Genomic DNA, 15,793 nt, shown 5'->3' on the forward strand with positions numbered 1-15,793 from the left:
TGCAGGACAGGAAGCTGAAGGCGAAGAGTTCCTGCAGACGAGCTGGCGGTCCAGACGCTGCACTGATCCTCCGTAGCCAATCCTGACACTGATCCGCAGACAGGAAGTTACACCTGAACACACAGAAACCACAGGTGAGCCATTACTGACTGTTTACTCCCATAATGCACCATTCTGGGTGTAATTGAGCTGGAATCATCAGTGCACATAATATCAGCGTTCACACTCCAAGCCATCTATCAAGTTTCACTAATCAAAAAGCTGCATTTCCAGGACCTAAAATGAGTGGAAAAACAGCCTGCTGTTGTGTTTTACATAATATTAAAGGTGCAGTAAGCAAGTTTGACACCCAGTGGTTGAACTAGGTACTGCACTCATGGATCAAACACATTTCACTCAGCTCCTCCTCTGATGAGTCTACGCAAGCATAGGTTGCCAGATTGACGTGAGTGTGTCTGACTATCGAACCTAAAGGCTGATTTAGGCTGATTTCTAACTAAAAGCAGCACATTTGTTTTAATAAATACTTTCTAATGTAATAACTAATTTGCCATCATGATGCCAACATAATGTTTACTAGTTATTTGAAAGATACTAGTATTCAACTTCAAGTGTGCTTTAAAGGCTTAAAGGTGCAGTATGTCAGTTTAACACCCAGTGGCTGAACTAGGTATTGTATCCTGGTTCAAAACATGCAAGCACAGGTTGCCAGATTGATGACACCAACAGGAGCGTAGCCTGATTATCGAGCCTAAAGCTGATTTAAGCTGTGTTCTAAATTAAAACAACGGCATATGAATAGAAGGAATAATTTCCATATTAAAAGGAGTTTTTGTTTCTAACCAACACCTGAAATATATATATTAGAAACAGCTTCTATTTCTCACAGCTGAACAACAGAAAACTGACAATGATCAGGCTGAAGTTCACACCTCATGTGCTTTATTCAGTGTTAAATGCTAATAATGTGAGTCTGAATGCCAATACTGAAAGCAGCAGCATATAGTTCACCTCAGATCTGGAAAATAGAAATAAACCAATTGAAGCTGAACTTCAGAGCTGTGACTCCGTGCAAACCAACACATATCAGTGATTCAGCATCTACATTTAATAATGTTAAAGAGGTTTAATATGTATTAATTAGATTATAAACCTTACCATTTCGCTGGGGTGCAGTGAGTGCACTATTCTGTGCTTCTGAATGGCTGTATTTACATTCTGTCATGTTTCATCTGGTGCAAACAAATTGCTCATCACTGCAAATTCGTCACGTAGCATGTTGTTAGGACACGCGCTTACAATGTAACCTGCTCACCCAATGTTTACACTCATATATTTTTATATTTGCTAATTAATAATCTCATTTGAAACTCTGAATCTGTGTCTTATTTCGGAGTCTGCTACTGTCCAACGGAGGTCGCATTCAGTTCACGGACGCATGCTTTGAGAGTCTTCCTGACTGAATGAATGAAATACGTGGTTTTCACAATCTGGCAACCGGGGGTGCTGAAATATATTTGGATAAACTGGCACTGAGCAGGTTAAAATGACCAAAACACAGACATACGTTCCTGCACGTAACGCACATTTTCAAAGAGAATATCTGACTTTGTTTTTCAAATAACAAGAATGTTCACCTGAGCATGTTTCTGAATCATCTGCAAACATATTATGGTGTTTTTATGCTTTAGAGGAGCCAAAACTCACACACAGCACTTTTTAACATGGTTTAGCTTGAGTATCCAATTTTCAGGACTTTAATAGCCACTATATAAGACAACAATCAATAATTTACATCAATATTTGAAAAAAAAAAAAATCTGAGGTATTTACTGTTTGTGTGGCTGCTAATGCTTCTTATCCCAATTTTATAGCTTAATAGTATTAGCTCAATAGCTCCATATTTTATATAATATTTAATTACTTTGATAGTAGTTTTACAAACTTTACATTTAGTTTTTCTGTCATCAGCATTTTAGCTTCAGCTCAGAAGTGACTTATTTCAAAGTCAAAACTCCTTAAATGTATAGAAGTCAGAATTATTTGCCCTCCTTTTAAATTTTTATGCTTTTATATTTTTTCCCCAATTTCTGTTTAACAGAGTGCAGATTATTTCAACACATTTCTAATAATAGTGTAAATAACTCATCTCTAATAACTGATTTATTTTCTCTTTGCCATGATGACAGTAAATAATATTAGACTAGATATTCTTTAAGACACTTCTATACAGCTTAAAGTGACATTTAAAGGCTTAACTAGGTTAATTAGGGTAAAGTTAGGGTAATTAGGCAATTTATTGTATAACAGTGGCAAAAATTGCTTAAGGGGGCTAATAATATTGACCTTAAAATGGCTCTAAAACTATTAAAAAACTCCTTTTATTCTAGCCGAAATTAATCCAATAAGACTTTCTCCAGAAGAAAAAATACTATAGGAAATACTGTGAAAAATTCCTGAATCTGTTAAACATTGTTTGGGAAATATTTGATAAAGAAGTTCTGGGGGGGTGAATAATTCAGAGTTGTTTTTTTTAAAAAGAAAAACAGAACACATTCAGAATTTCCATGAGCCGTGGAACCCTGTTATATTCAAATAAAGGGATAAAAATAAGTGTTGGTTCAGCTCTGCAGGCGGATACAGGGATCAACACATTTGCTATTCAAAGCAGTGCAGTAATACAGACCTGATGAGTTTACAGTCTTTACAGGTGAGCTGAATCTGCGTCGGTTCATGACTCTCCACACTCTCAATCAGCTGCAGAGGAACCTGACAATACAACAAACACACATGCCTTCAGTGCATATACTATTATCTGCGGTGTAAAGTAATTAAGCATAAAGCATTAAAAACACTCAAATTGTCACCTGCAATTATCATTAGGCAAATTAGCATAGCATTACACCCCTGGTCTGTTTTTTTATACAGATAATCTAGTTCAGTTAGAAATATATCATCATACTGAAATAAACCCCACCCTAAACAATATTCAGGTTTATTTGTAAATGTCATCATACTGAAATAACCCCCGCCCCCTACTCAATATTCAGTTTCAGTAGGAAATACAACATTATACTGAAATAAAATCCCGCCCCTACTCAATATTCAGTTTCAGTAAAAACAATCATCATACTAAAATGAAACCCCGCCCCCTACTCAATATTCAGGTTTCAGTAGGAATACAACATTATACTGAAATAAAACCCCGCCCCCCACTCAATATGCAGTTTCAGTTGGAATACATCATCATACTGAAATAAAACCCTGCCCCCTACTCAATATTCTGTTTCAGTGGGAATACGTCATCATACTGAAATAAAACCCCGCCCCTACTCAATATGCAGTTTAGTAGGAAATACAACATTATACTGAAATAAAACCCCGCCCCCTACTCAATATTCAGTTTCAGTAAGAAATACAACATTATACTGAAATAAACCCCGCCCCCTACTCAATATTCTGTTCCAGTGGGAATGCGTCATCATACTGAAATAAAACCCCGCCCCTACTTAATATTCAGTTTTAGTATTCCGCATAAATCTGCATGTCTCTGCAGTTGATCCCTGCAAGTGCTGTTGAGGAAACTCTTACACTGATGCTGTTCTCCTGCAGTTTGATGTGAAGGCGGTAGCTGGTTAAGGCAAGGACACACTCCAGTGCTTTCTCCACATGGTCCACACACTCGCCGAGCAGCAGCGCAAACGGGACCTGCAGAACACACACACACACACATAACATCCTTATACAAGCGCTATTTTTTCCCCTAAATTCTTGTTTTCCATTGAAGTTTTTTATACATTATATATTTTCTGAACAATACAGTGAAATGTGTTATTAAGCTATGAAAATGAGTGTCTGACCTGTTCATCCTGCAGTCCGGAGCTCCCACGAGCCTCCAAACTCTGCTGCACCTCTTCAACCTTCAGACACATAGATTATATGTGAACATCAGCACTGATCTGAGAGCAGTAACTAATGGGGTAATCACTGTTTTTTGTGTCTCACCATGACTCCAGGACGGCAGCTGAGAGGATCACAGTCTTGCTGGCGGTAAACACACTGACTGACCTGACAGACACATCAGTACTGTTTATTGCAGGAGCATTCATTCATTCATTAAATCATTAATTCTTTAAATAATTTATCATGCATTAATCTGTTCATTAATTCATTCATTTGTTCATTCATCACTCGGTTAATTTATTTGTTCATTCTTTAATTAATGCATTTGTTCAGTCATTCATTCTGTCAATTATTGTTCATTCATTCATTCTTTAATTTGTTCATTCATTAATTTATTCTTTCATCGAGGCATCACGAGGCACTCATTCATTCATAAACTTATTCAGTTATTCATTCTTATGGATTCATAGTTATACCTGACAGACACACCAGAAACATTTACTACAGGAGCATTCATTCACTTATTCATTATTCTTTAATTCATTCATTCATTCATTCGTTATTCTTTCGTGCATTTGTTCGTTCCATTCATTCATTTGTTAATTTGTGCATTGATTCAGTCATACGTGTGCTAAGTTGTTCATTCTTTCATGCATTCATTCCTTCCATCATTCATGCATTCATTAATTCATTTGTTCTTTCATTTAAGTGTTTGTTCATTCATTCATTCTTTAATTTGTTCATTCATTAATGCATTCATCCAATCAGTATCATAGTTATATGACACATCCATCCATACATTTACTAAGTAGCATTAATTTGTTCGTGTTATTCACTCTTTCATTTGTTTGTGCATTTGTTCGATCATTCTTTCATTTGCTAATTTGTTTATTCATTAATAATTATTTTTTTTATTAATGCATTTATGATTTTATCATTAACTCATTCATTCATAAATCCATCATTTATTCATTTATTATGGATTATAGTTATACCTGGCAGACACGTAAGTAACATTTACTACAGGCACATTCATTTATTCATTCCTTCATTTTTTAATTTATGCATTCGTTCGTTCATTCATTTGATAATTTATATGTAATTAGTTCAGCATTCATTCATGCATTAATTTAATTCATTCATTCATTCTTTCATGCATTCATTCTTTAATTTGTTTATTCTTTCATGCATTTAATTGTTCATTCGTTCTTTATTTAATTTGTTCATTCATTAATTTGTCTATTCTTTCATTAATGTATTCTTCATTTGTTCATTCCTTCATTCATTAACTAATTTATTCATAAACTCATTAATTTAATTTATTTATTATGGATCATAGTTATACCAGACAGACACATCAGTAATATTTACTACAGGAAATTCATCCCTTCAATTATTCATTAGTTTATTCTTTAGTTATTTGTTGAGTCAATCTTTAATTAATTTGTTCGTTCATTTATCCATGCTATAAATTAAGAAAAAACTAATTAATAAAAAAAATTATATATATTACTGTAAATATATCAACACTCAATTTTTTATTTTATGGTGATTTTCTCAATATTTAGAGTTTTTAAACTTTTGAATCTTATTTTTAAATAAAAGGTTTCTGATATTCAGATACAGTTAAAGTCAGATTTATTAGCCCCCCTGAATTATTAGCACCCTGTTGTATTTTTTCTGAAGATTTTCAGCAACATTTCTAATCATAATAGTTTTAATAACTCATCTCTAATAACTGATTTATTTTATCTTTGTCATGATGACAGTAAATAATATTAGACTAGATATTCTTCAAGACACTTCTATACAGCTTAAAGTGACATTTAAAGGCTTAACTAGGGGTAATTAGGGTAACTAGGCAGGTTTAGGGTAATTAGGCAAGTTATTGTATAATGATGGTTTGTTCTGTAGACTATCAAAAAATATATAGCTTAAGCTGCTCATTTTGACCTTAAAATTTAGTTTAAATATTTAAAACTGCTTTTATTCTGGCCAAAATAAAACAAATAAGACTTTCTCCAGAAGAAAAAATATTATCAGACATACTGTGAACATTTCCTTGCTTGTTTAAACATCATTTGGGAAATATTTACAAAGAAAGAAAAAATCAAAGGGGAGCGAATAATTCTGATTTCAACTGTACATGTTTGTCTTATTTTACATATTAGATTACTTTTAATTATAACTATTGCAGTTACATATAGCATTATTTTACATGATAAGTTTCAGATACTCCGATTCATATTTTCCATGTTATTTATTTTATTATTTTGGCTAATGCTATAAAAACAGCACTCAAACTGAACTGATGCGATATTGCTTCACTTTCCTCCACAAGCCATGACAGAATCGATCAGACATTTCACAATCGATGATGCGTTCGGTTCATGCTGATCAATCATGCTGATCGATTCAGAGCAGATCAATATAGAGACTGCATCAGATGAGGCTGAACCTATAGATATTATGGATTCACTGTATGGATTCAGCCTCTCCAATGATTCAACACTTCACCAAAACCAAACGGAATAACAGGAAATTTATACTTAACACTTATAAAATAAAATAAATAAATAAATAAATAAATAAATAAATAATGTCTATTCTGATATTATCATGACAATGAAGCCAATTCACCCACAATTATGGGTGGATTTATTTTATTTAAAAAAGGATATATAAGATTATATAACATGAAAAACATGCAAATAAAAAACAAATACCACTGAAATTTGTTAATTTATAATTAGTTCATACATGTATAACAATATTTAAAGGCAAATTTATTCATGTTAAAGTATGAGCACATTTGTTTATCATAAGTTAATAACTCATTCCTTTATCAGTGATGACAGTACACAATATTCTACTAGATATTACACAACATACTAGCAACACACGTTCATTCATGCCTTCATTCTTTAGTTGCATTCATTCGTTCATCCATTCTTTATTTAATTTCTTCATTCATTAATTCCTTTATTCTTTCATTAATGCATTTCATTCATTTGTTCATTCAGTCATTTGTTCATTCATTCATTCCTTTATTCTTTCATTAATGCATTCATTCATTGTTCATTCAGTCATTTGTTCATTCATTCATTCCTTTATCTTTCATTAATGCATTCATTCATTTGTTCATTCATTCCTTTATTCTTTCATTTAATGCATTCATTCATTTGTTCATTCATTCCTTTAATCTTTCATTAATGCATTCATTCATCATTTGTTCATTCATTAATTCATTCATTCATTCATTCATTCATTCATTCATTTTCTTGTACATCATTCCTTTTATTCTTTCATTAATGCATTCATTCATTTGTTCATTCATTCCTTTATTCATTCATTTGTTCACTCATTCATTTGTTTATTCATTCCTTTATTCTTTCATTAATTCATTAATTCATTCCTTTATTCTTTCATTAATGCATTTATTCATTTGTTTATTCATTCATTCCTTTATTCTTTCATTAATGCATTCATTCATTTGTTCATTCATTCATTCCTTTATTCTTTCATTAATGCATTCATTCATTTGTTCATTCATTCATTCATTTGTTCATTCATTCATTCCTTTATTCTTTCATTAATGCATTCATTCATTTGTTCATTCAGTCATTTGTTAATTTATTCATTCCTTTATTCTTTCATTATTGCATTCATTCATTTGTTCATTCATTCCTTTATTCTTTCATTAATGCATTCATTCATTGTTCATTCATTCATTTGTTCATTCATTCCTTTATTCTTTCATTAATGCATTCATTCATTTGTTCATTCTTTCATTAATGCACTCATTCATTTGTTCATTCATTCATTTGATCATTCATTCCTTTATTCTTCATTAATGCATTCATTCATTTGTTCATTCATTCCTTTAATCTTCATTAATGCATTCATTCATTCATTTGTTCATTCATTCCTTTATTCTTTCATTAATGCATTCATTCATTTGTTCATTCATTCCTTTATTCTTTCATTAATGCATTCATTCATTTGTTCATTCATTCCTTTATTCATCATTTGTTCACTCATTCATTGTTTATTCATTCCTTTATTCTTTCATTAATTCATTAATTCATTCCTTTATTCTTTCATTAATGCATTTATTCATTTGTTTATTCATTCATTCCTTTATTCTGTTCATTAATGCATTCATTCATTTGTTCATTCATTCATTCCTTATTCTTTCATTAATGCATTCATTCATTTGTTCATTCATTCATTTGTTCATTCATTCATTCCTTTATTCTTTCATTAATGCATTCATTCATTTGTTCATTCAGTCATTTGTTAATTTATTCATTCCTTTATTCTTTCATTAATGCATTCATCATTTGTTCATTCATTCCTTTATTCTTTCATTAATGCATTCATTCATTTGTTCATTCATTCATTCCTTTATTCTTTCATTAATGCATTCATTCATTTGTTCATTCTTTCATTAATGCATTCATTCATTTGTTCATTCATTCATTTGTTCATTCATTCCTTTATTCTTTCATTAATGCATTCATTCATTTGTTCATTCATTCCTTTAATCTTTCATTAATGCATTCATTCATTCATTTGTTCATTCATTCCTTTATTCTTTCATTAATGCTCATTTGTTCATTCATTCCTTTATTCTTCATTAATGCATTCATTCATTTGTCATTCATTCCTTTATTCATTCATTTGTTCACTCATTCATTTGTTTATCATTCCTTTATTCTTTCATTAATTCATTAATTCATTCCTTTATTCTTTCATTAATGCATTTATTCATTTGTTTATTCATTCATTCCTTTATTCTTTCATTAATGCATTCATTCATTTGTTCATTCATTCATTCCTTTATTCTTTCATTAATGCATTCATTCATTCATTCATTTGTTCATTCATTCATTCCTTTATTCTTTCATTAATGCATTTATTCATTTGTTCATTCAGTCATTTGTTAATTTATTCATTCCTTTATTCTTTCATTAATGCATTCATTCATTTGTTCATTCATTCCTTTATTCTTTCATTAATGCATTCATTCATTTGTTCATTCATTCATTTGTTCATTCATTCCTTTATTCTTTCATTAATGCATTCATTCATTTGTTCATTCATTCCTTTATTCTTTCATTAATGCATTCATTCATTTGTTCATTCTTTCATTAATGCATTCATTCATTTGTTCATTCATTCATTTGTTTATTCATTCCTTTATTCTTTCATTCATTCATTCATTCCTTTATTCTTTCATTAATGTATTCATTCATTTGTTCATTCATTCATTAAAGCTTTCATTCATAATTACTTAATACATGTATAACAATATTTTAGTCCCTTCGGCTTAGTCCCTTTATTCATCATGGGCTGCCACAGTGGAATGAACCACCAACTATTTCCAGCATATATCTTGAGCAGTGGATGCCCTTCCAGCCACAATCCAGTACTGGGAAACACCCACACACACTACAGCCAATTTAGTTTATTCAATTCCCCTATAGCGCATGTGTTTGGACTGTTGGGGAAACCGGAGCACTCAGAGGAAAGCCATGTGAACACGGGGAGAACATGCAAACTCCTACTTGCTGTGAGGCAACAGTGCTAACCACTGAGCCACCATGTCACCCAGTTTAAATGTGTGCAAAATTTAAGCTTAGAAAATATAAATGTAACCTAGTTGTAACCTAATCTAAAATTTGCAGTTTGTCACTTCTGCCTAAACGGACCGATGATTTTATTGCCGTCACTTCATATTTTAGTTTCTCATCATATCTCCTGACCAATCAAATGCCTTCTAGTGTCTGACATGCCCCGCCCCTTCTTCTCATTGGATTTTCATTTAATGCGCCATTCTCACTGCCATTTCTCACTGGCAGAGCTATGAGAAAAAACGAACCCAATTGGCTGTTTCAAAGGGGAGGAGCCACACTATGCACCGCCCTCTCTTCATGTTTCAGTTGAGATTGTCAAATTTAGAATAACAATGCTTATTTCAAAGCACTTCACGAGATCTTTAAGTCAGAATTTGCCTGGGGTATTGAATAATTTCAGGCTTGACTGTATATGTATTGCTTTTTTATTTTTGTGAAATACAGCCTGACTTTGACAGGCTTAATGAGATTCACCATGATAGCAAGCACCTGACAGAGAGTTATGAATGATTCTACTGGCCTCGGGTCATAAACAGAGTCATGTCGGGACTTTACCACTCCTGAGGAGCTTTTAATAACCACAATCAGCCTTATCTTATCTGTAGAAAAATAAAACAAAAATGTGTTGACAGGGTTTTCATTTTTAAAAAATGCAGCTTAAATTAGTTAACAATAGGCAGCACCGTAGCTCAGTGGTTAGCACTGTGGCATTACAGCAAGAAGGTCGTTGGTTTGAGTGCCGGCTGTGCCTGTTGGTGTTTCTGTGTGGACTTTGCATGTTCTCCCCGTGTTGGTGTGGGTTTCCTCCGGGTGCTCCAGTTTCCCCCACAGTCCAAACACATGCGCTATAGGGGAATTGATTAACTAAATTGGCCGTAGTGTTTGAGTGTGTGTGTGAATGAGTGTGTATGGGTGTTTCCCATTAATGGGTTGCGGCTGGAAGTGCATTTGCTGCGTAAAACATATAGTCAAATAGGTGGCAACCTCTGATAAATAGGGACTAAGCCGAGAAAAATGAATGAATGAGTTGACCACTCACAGATCTCTATTACATTCATATTTTCCACAGGATGCTTTACAGTAATATATTAGTGCATACACTTTGGATTAGTCAGTACTTATTGGTATCACAGCACACACAAATGAATATGTTGGTGTAAAATATGAAATAAAATTTTAATATACAGGAAACATCAAGAGAAACATAAGATATTAAATATAGTTGAAAAACTGTTTTGAATAAATGCATTATCTTTTCTATTCCTAAAGATGTTTGGTGAGCAAATTTTATTGAATATAACTGTTTAATAAAACTGCTTTCTTTAAATGCACTGAAAAATATTCCCTATATTCACTGAGAAGTGGATAAAAATATTCATGTTGAAAAGGAGGTGTACTCATATATCCACTGTATATATGAAAAAACCTGCATTAAAGCATTACAAACGCAGAATGTGATCATATCTCTCGTCAATATCTGTGTTCAGAAAAACAAGTCCATATCAGTCGTGAATACATTCAGTATCATTAACTCTTCAGACAGAGCGAGTAAACTCAGCAGATCTGCTCTGATGGTCACTGCCAGACAGAATCTGAGGACATTTTTTTTGCTATTATGTAAATAATAATTAGCACATTCTGGGTCAGTTGGTGTTTCTGTGTTGAGTTTGCTTGTTCTCCTCGTGTTCGCGTGGGTTTCCTCCGGCTGCTTCGGTTTCCTCCACAGTCCAAACACAAGCATTACAGGAGAATTGATTAACTAAATTGGCCGTAGTGTATGAGTGTGTATGGATGTTTCCCAGTACTGGGTTGGAAGGCCATTCGCGGTGTAAAACATATGTTGGGGGTTCATTCTGCCGTGACGACCTCTAAAATAGAGACTAAGCCAAAGGAAAATGAATGAAGAAAAAATATATATATTTTTATATATATATATATATATATATATATATAATAACGTAACTATTATTTAAGCCTTTCAATCAAGATCTAATTAGATCCACTTGTTTAGTAAACAAAGCAAGTGTCTCATATAATATCTCTACTAAAAGTAATATAAATATAACTTTACAAACTATACTTTAGATAAAGCATATAAATATCTGCATACTAGTCAATAATGTTGCTGAAATTAATACAAAAACTGAATGAATATTTATTTACACATATTTAGATAAGCAAATAAATAGACACAATGTTGAGCAAAAATCTGCAGATTCCGTTTGGGCCTACTGATAAACATACATACACACACACACACACACACACACACACACACACACACACACACACACACACACACACGCACATGCACATGCACAAACATGCACACATTCCACACTGCATTTCTGACACACAAACAATGTTATAATAATGAAGGTTTACTGACCTGAACCTGGATCAGTCGCTGTGTGTGTAGCAGAGGCTCAAAGAAACACACACACGTCTGCAAAAGACAATCATACACTTATTTTAATTATTGTATTTATTTATTTATTTATTTATTTATGTATGTATGTATGTATATATATATATACAGTTTAAGTCAGAATTATTAGCCCCCTTTGATTTTATTTTTTAAATATTTCCCAAATGATGTTTAACAGAGCAAGGAAATTTCCACAGTATGTCTGATAATATTTTTTCTTCTGGAGAAAGTCTTATTTGTTTTATTTCAGCTGGAATAAAAGCAATTTTAATTTTTTTCAAAACTATTTTAAGGTCAATATTATTAGCCCCTTTAAGCTATATATTTTTTGCGATAGTCTACAGAACAAACCATCATTATACAATAACTTGCCTAATTACCCTAACCTGCCTAGTTAACCTAATTAACCTAGTTAAGCCTTTAAATGTCACTTTAAGCTGTATAGAAGTGTCTTGAAGAATATCTAGTCTAATATTATTTACTGTCATCATGACAAAGAGAAAATAAATCAGTTATTAGAGATGAGTTATTAAAACTATTATGATTAGAAATGCTGAAAAAAATCTCTCCGTTAAACAGAAATTGGGAAGAAAAAAAACAGTGGGGCTAATAATATTAATAGTAATTTAATAAAAATGTTAATAATAATAATTATATATATATATATATATATATATATATATATATATATATATATATGTTAGTGCTGTCAAATGATTCATCGCAATCACATCCAAAATAAAAGTTCATATTTACAAAATATATTTGTGCGTACTGTGTATATATTTGTTCATATAAATATATGCATGACTGTATTGTAAATATATTTCTTTTGTATTTTATGTGCCGTATGTGTGTGTATTTAGACAAATATTCATAAATATACACATGTATAAATTATGTAAATACAGACTATTTTGACAGCACTAAGTAAGTTCTATAAGTGACTTTGTAACAGTAGGATTGAAATTGCGTTTATCCAAACTTCAGATGACATATTATTATCAGCAGACAAAAAAATATGCATTTATTAAATATGATTTTATTAACTGAAATATTTACATTTGTATTAAAATATGACATCTATCATTCGTAACACTATCAACAAATTATTAATATTAGTCAATATTAGTTTTACTCCAGATTTACAGGCATAAGTAGGTCAGTGCGACCTTATATAACCCCATCAGAAGTCAAAGTCAACCAATAATAAACTTGAGGGTGGATTAAAAGTGAAACAGGTTTTGTATTGTGAGTTTGTGAAGGGCAGAGATAAAACACACACACACACGCACACACACTGAGAGAGAGAGAGAGAAATGCACAGCTATTCAAGCCGATGGGAATGTAAACTATAATCAAAGATCATGCAAAGAAAGCTTATGCAAACACAAACCTTGTTATGCTGTGCCTGACAAGCTCGTGTGAAGCCAAAACATCTGTTTGCTTCTTATTGATCCATGTTTTATAATGACAGAGAGGTTATCGTGCTTTAAACAGCTCCATTCTGAAGAGCAGGTTTACTCAAATACAATTAGAAATATATAAATAAACTAATAAATAAGTGTAAAAAAGCAAATATGAACAAATATAAATTATAAGTTTATAGTAATTATATAATTTAATTTAATGTTTGTTTTTACTACATATTTTTTTATTTTTCACTTACCTTTGTGTACATTTAATTATTTTATATATTTATAATTTATTCAGATGTGGCTTTCCATATTGCAGAAGGGTTTGACCTCACATAAAAAATACTATAGTAAACTTCTAGTAAATACTGCAGTGTTTTTGAACCACACTTTACTAAACCACTTGAATTAATCTGTTGTGTTGATTGATAACACAACATCTATACTGTACTGTAGTGTAATACTGTAGCTTTCTACAACTATAGCGTGCATCATACAACAATACATCACAGTTTACTGTAGTAAAACTAAAGTATACTACATTAGTATTACAGTTTATCAGTTCACTATAGTTAGTACTACAATATGCTAGAACATTCGTTAAGAAAGAGATGTAGATATTATAATATATACACTATAATCCACTTTACTATAGTATTTACTATAGTATTTTTTCATCTATGTCAATTTAGTGCAGATAAAAACAGCCTTCACTAATTTACTTTCTGTATGTGCAACAGTGTGCACGTCTGGTGTTTAGTGAGTAGTCTATTTAGTGAACTATTTAGTGTGTGTATGTGTTCTTGTCGGTGTTTGTTGTTGTTATTGTTGTTCTGGAGGGCGGAACCGTCACCGGCGAAAAAAAAGGTGCAGTAAAAGCCGCTACGCCGCCGTTCACTCACCTGCTGTCGCCGCTGCAGCAGAAGATCCGCGCTGTTGCCGGTAAACCGGAGTGAAAGCAGAAAAAACACGGTAAACAGAAAGTAAACATTGACTGTAATCCTCTCTACACCGCCATGACGCTCCCCTCTCAGCTGCTCCGCGCGCGGTCATGTGATGGGTCTGACGCAGTCACGCACCCGCGCATCACGTGATGAATGTTTTGTTTTTGCGTTGCGGAGATAGGATACAGTCCCGCGTTATATTTATTAATAACAAAATCATTATATTGATCAAAAAACCTATTATAGTGTGTACTGAAGCAATAAAATGCCGTCTATAACATTTCAAAAACAAAGAAGGGATTTTTATTGAACACGAAAAATAATATTAATCACAAAAAGTATTATCTTGTGTACGAAATGATTAATATGTAATCCATTACATTGTTTTAAATACAGTGATGATTATAATTATCCGGAAAACGTTTTACGTTGATTTTGGCACTATTTTACAATTTTAAAACAAGTGTTCTGGACTTAATTTACATAAATCAATAATAATAATAATTAAAGAATTGTTATTTCAAAAGCAAGTATTATTAAATGAGTAGTATGCAGAAACTTAATGTAAATAGATACATATAAATGTAATAAATTTTTCTCATAATTGTCCTCCGAGCAGAGTTAGGACAGTATTTTTTTTATTTATAAATTAATAATTATTATTATTAATCATATCTAATTTTGATAATAACACATATATATTACTATATGTATTTAAATTATTTCAATAAATTATTAAATAATTATTTAGAATGAGAAACAAACAGCTGCGGTTTCCCCACAAGTCCAAAGACATGTCGTACAGGTGAATTGGGTAGGCTAAATTGCCAGTAGTGTATGTGTGTGAGTGAGTGTGTGTGGATGTTTTCCAATGATGGGTTGCGGCTGGAAGGGCATCCGCTGTGTAGAACATATGCTGGATAAGTTGGCGGTTCATTCCGCTGTGGCGACACCTGATTAATAAAGGGACTAAGCTGAAAAGAAAATGAATGAATGAATGAAAAACAAATAGGGCGACACGGTGTCTCAGTGGTTAGCACTGTTGCCTCACAGCAAGAAGGTCGCTGGTTCGAGTCCTGGCTGGGTCAGTTGGCATTTCTGTGTGGAGTTTGCATGTTCTCCCCGTGTTGGTGTGGGTTTCCTCCGGGTGCTCCGGTTTCCCCCACAGTCCAAACACATGCGCTATAGGGGAATTGATGAACTAAACTGGCGAAAAATTGTAAATGTATTTATTTCATTCCTTCATTCATTTTCTTTTTGGCTTAGTCCCTTTATTAATCAGGGGTTGACACAGCGGAATGAACCGCCAACTTATTCAGCATATGTTTTACACAGCGGATGCCCTTCCAGCCACAACCCATCACTGGAAAACACCCATACATTCTCATTCACACACATACACTACTGACAATTTTAGCTTACCCAATTCACCTGTACCACATGTCTTTGGACTTGTGGGGGAAA

The 15,793-nt window shown here is 32.5% G+C and overlaps 1 protein-coding gene across 1 annotated transcript; it reads right to left on the reverse strand.

Moving 5' to 3' along the window:
• Positions 1-4: 4 nt before the first annotated feature.
• On the reverse strand, positions 5-14,432 carry LOC130229893 (myotubularin-related protein 3-like; the record flags this gene model as incomplete). The annotated part of the gene is made up of 7 exons (XM_056458914.1): positions 14,288-14,432; positions 11,932-11,988; positions 4,006-4,068; positions 3,861-3,920; positions 3,592-3,708; positions 2,687-2,769; positions 5-113 (listed from the first exon to the last, which is right to left on the reverse strand). Coding segments are annotated over exons 3-7 (372 nt in total), but the record flags the coding sequence as incomplete, so codon positions are not given.
• Between the last annotated feature and the right edge of the window lie 1,361 nt (positions 14,433-15,793).

Source organism: Danio aesculapii, chromosome 5, assembly GCF_903798145.1.
Source record: "Danio aesculapii chromosome 5, fDanAes4.1, whole genome shotgun sequence".
Classification (NCBI taxonomy): Eukaryota; Metazoa; Chordata; class Actinopteri; order Cypriniformes; family Danionidae; genus Danio; species Danio aesculapii.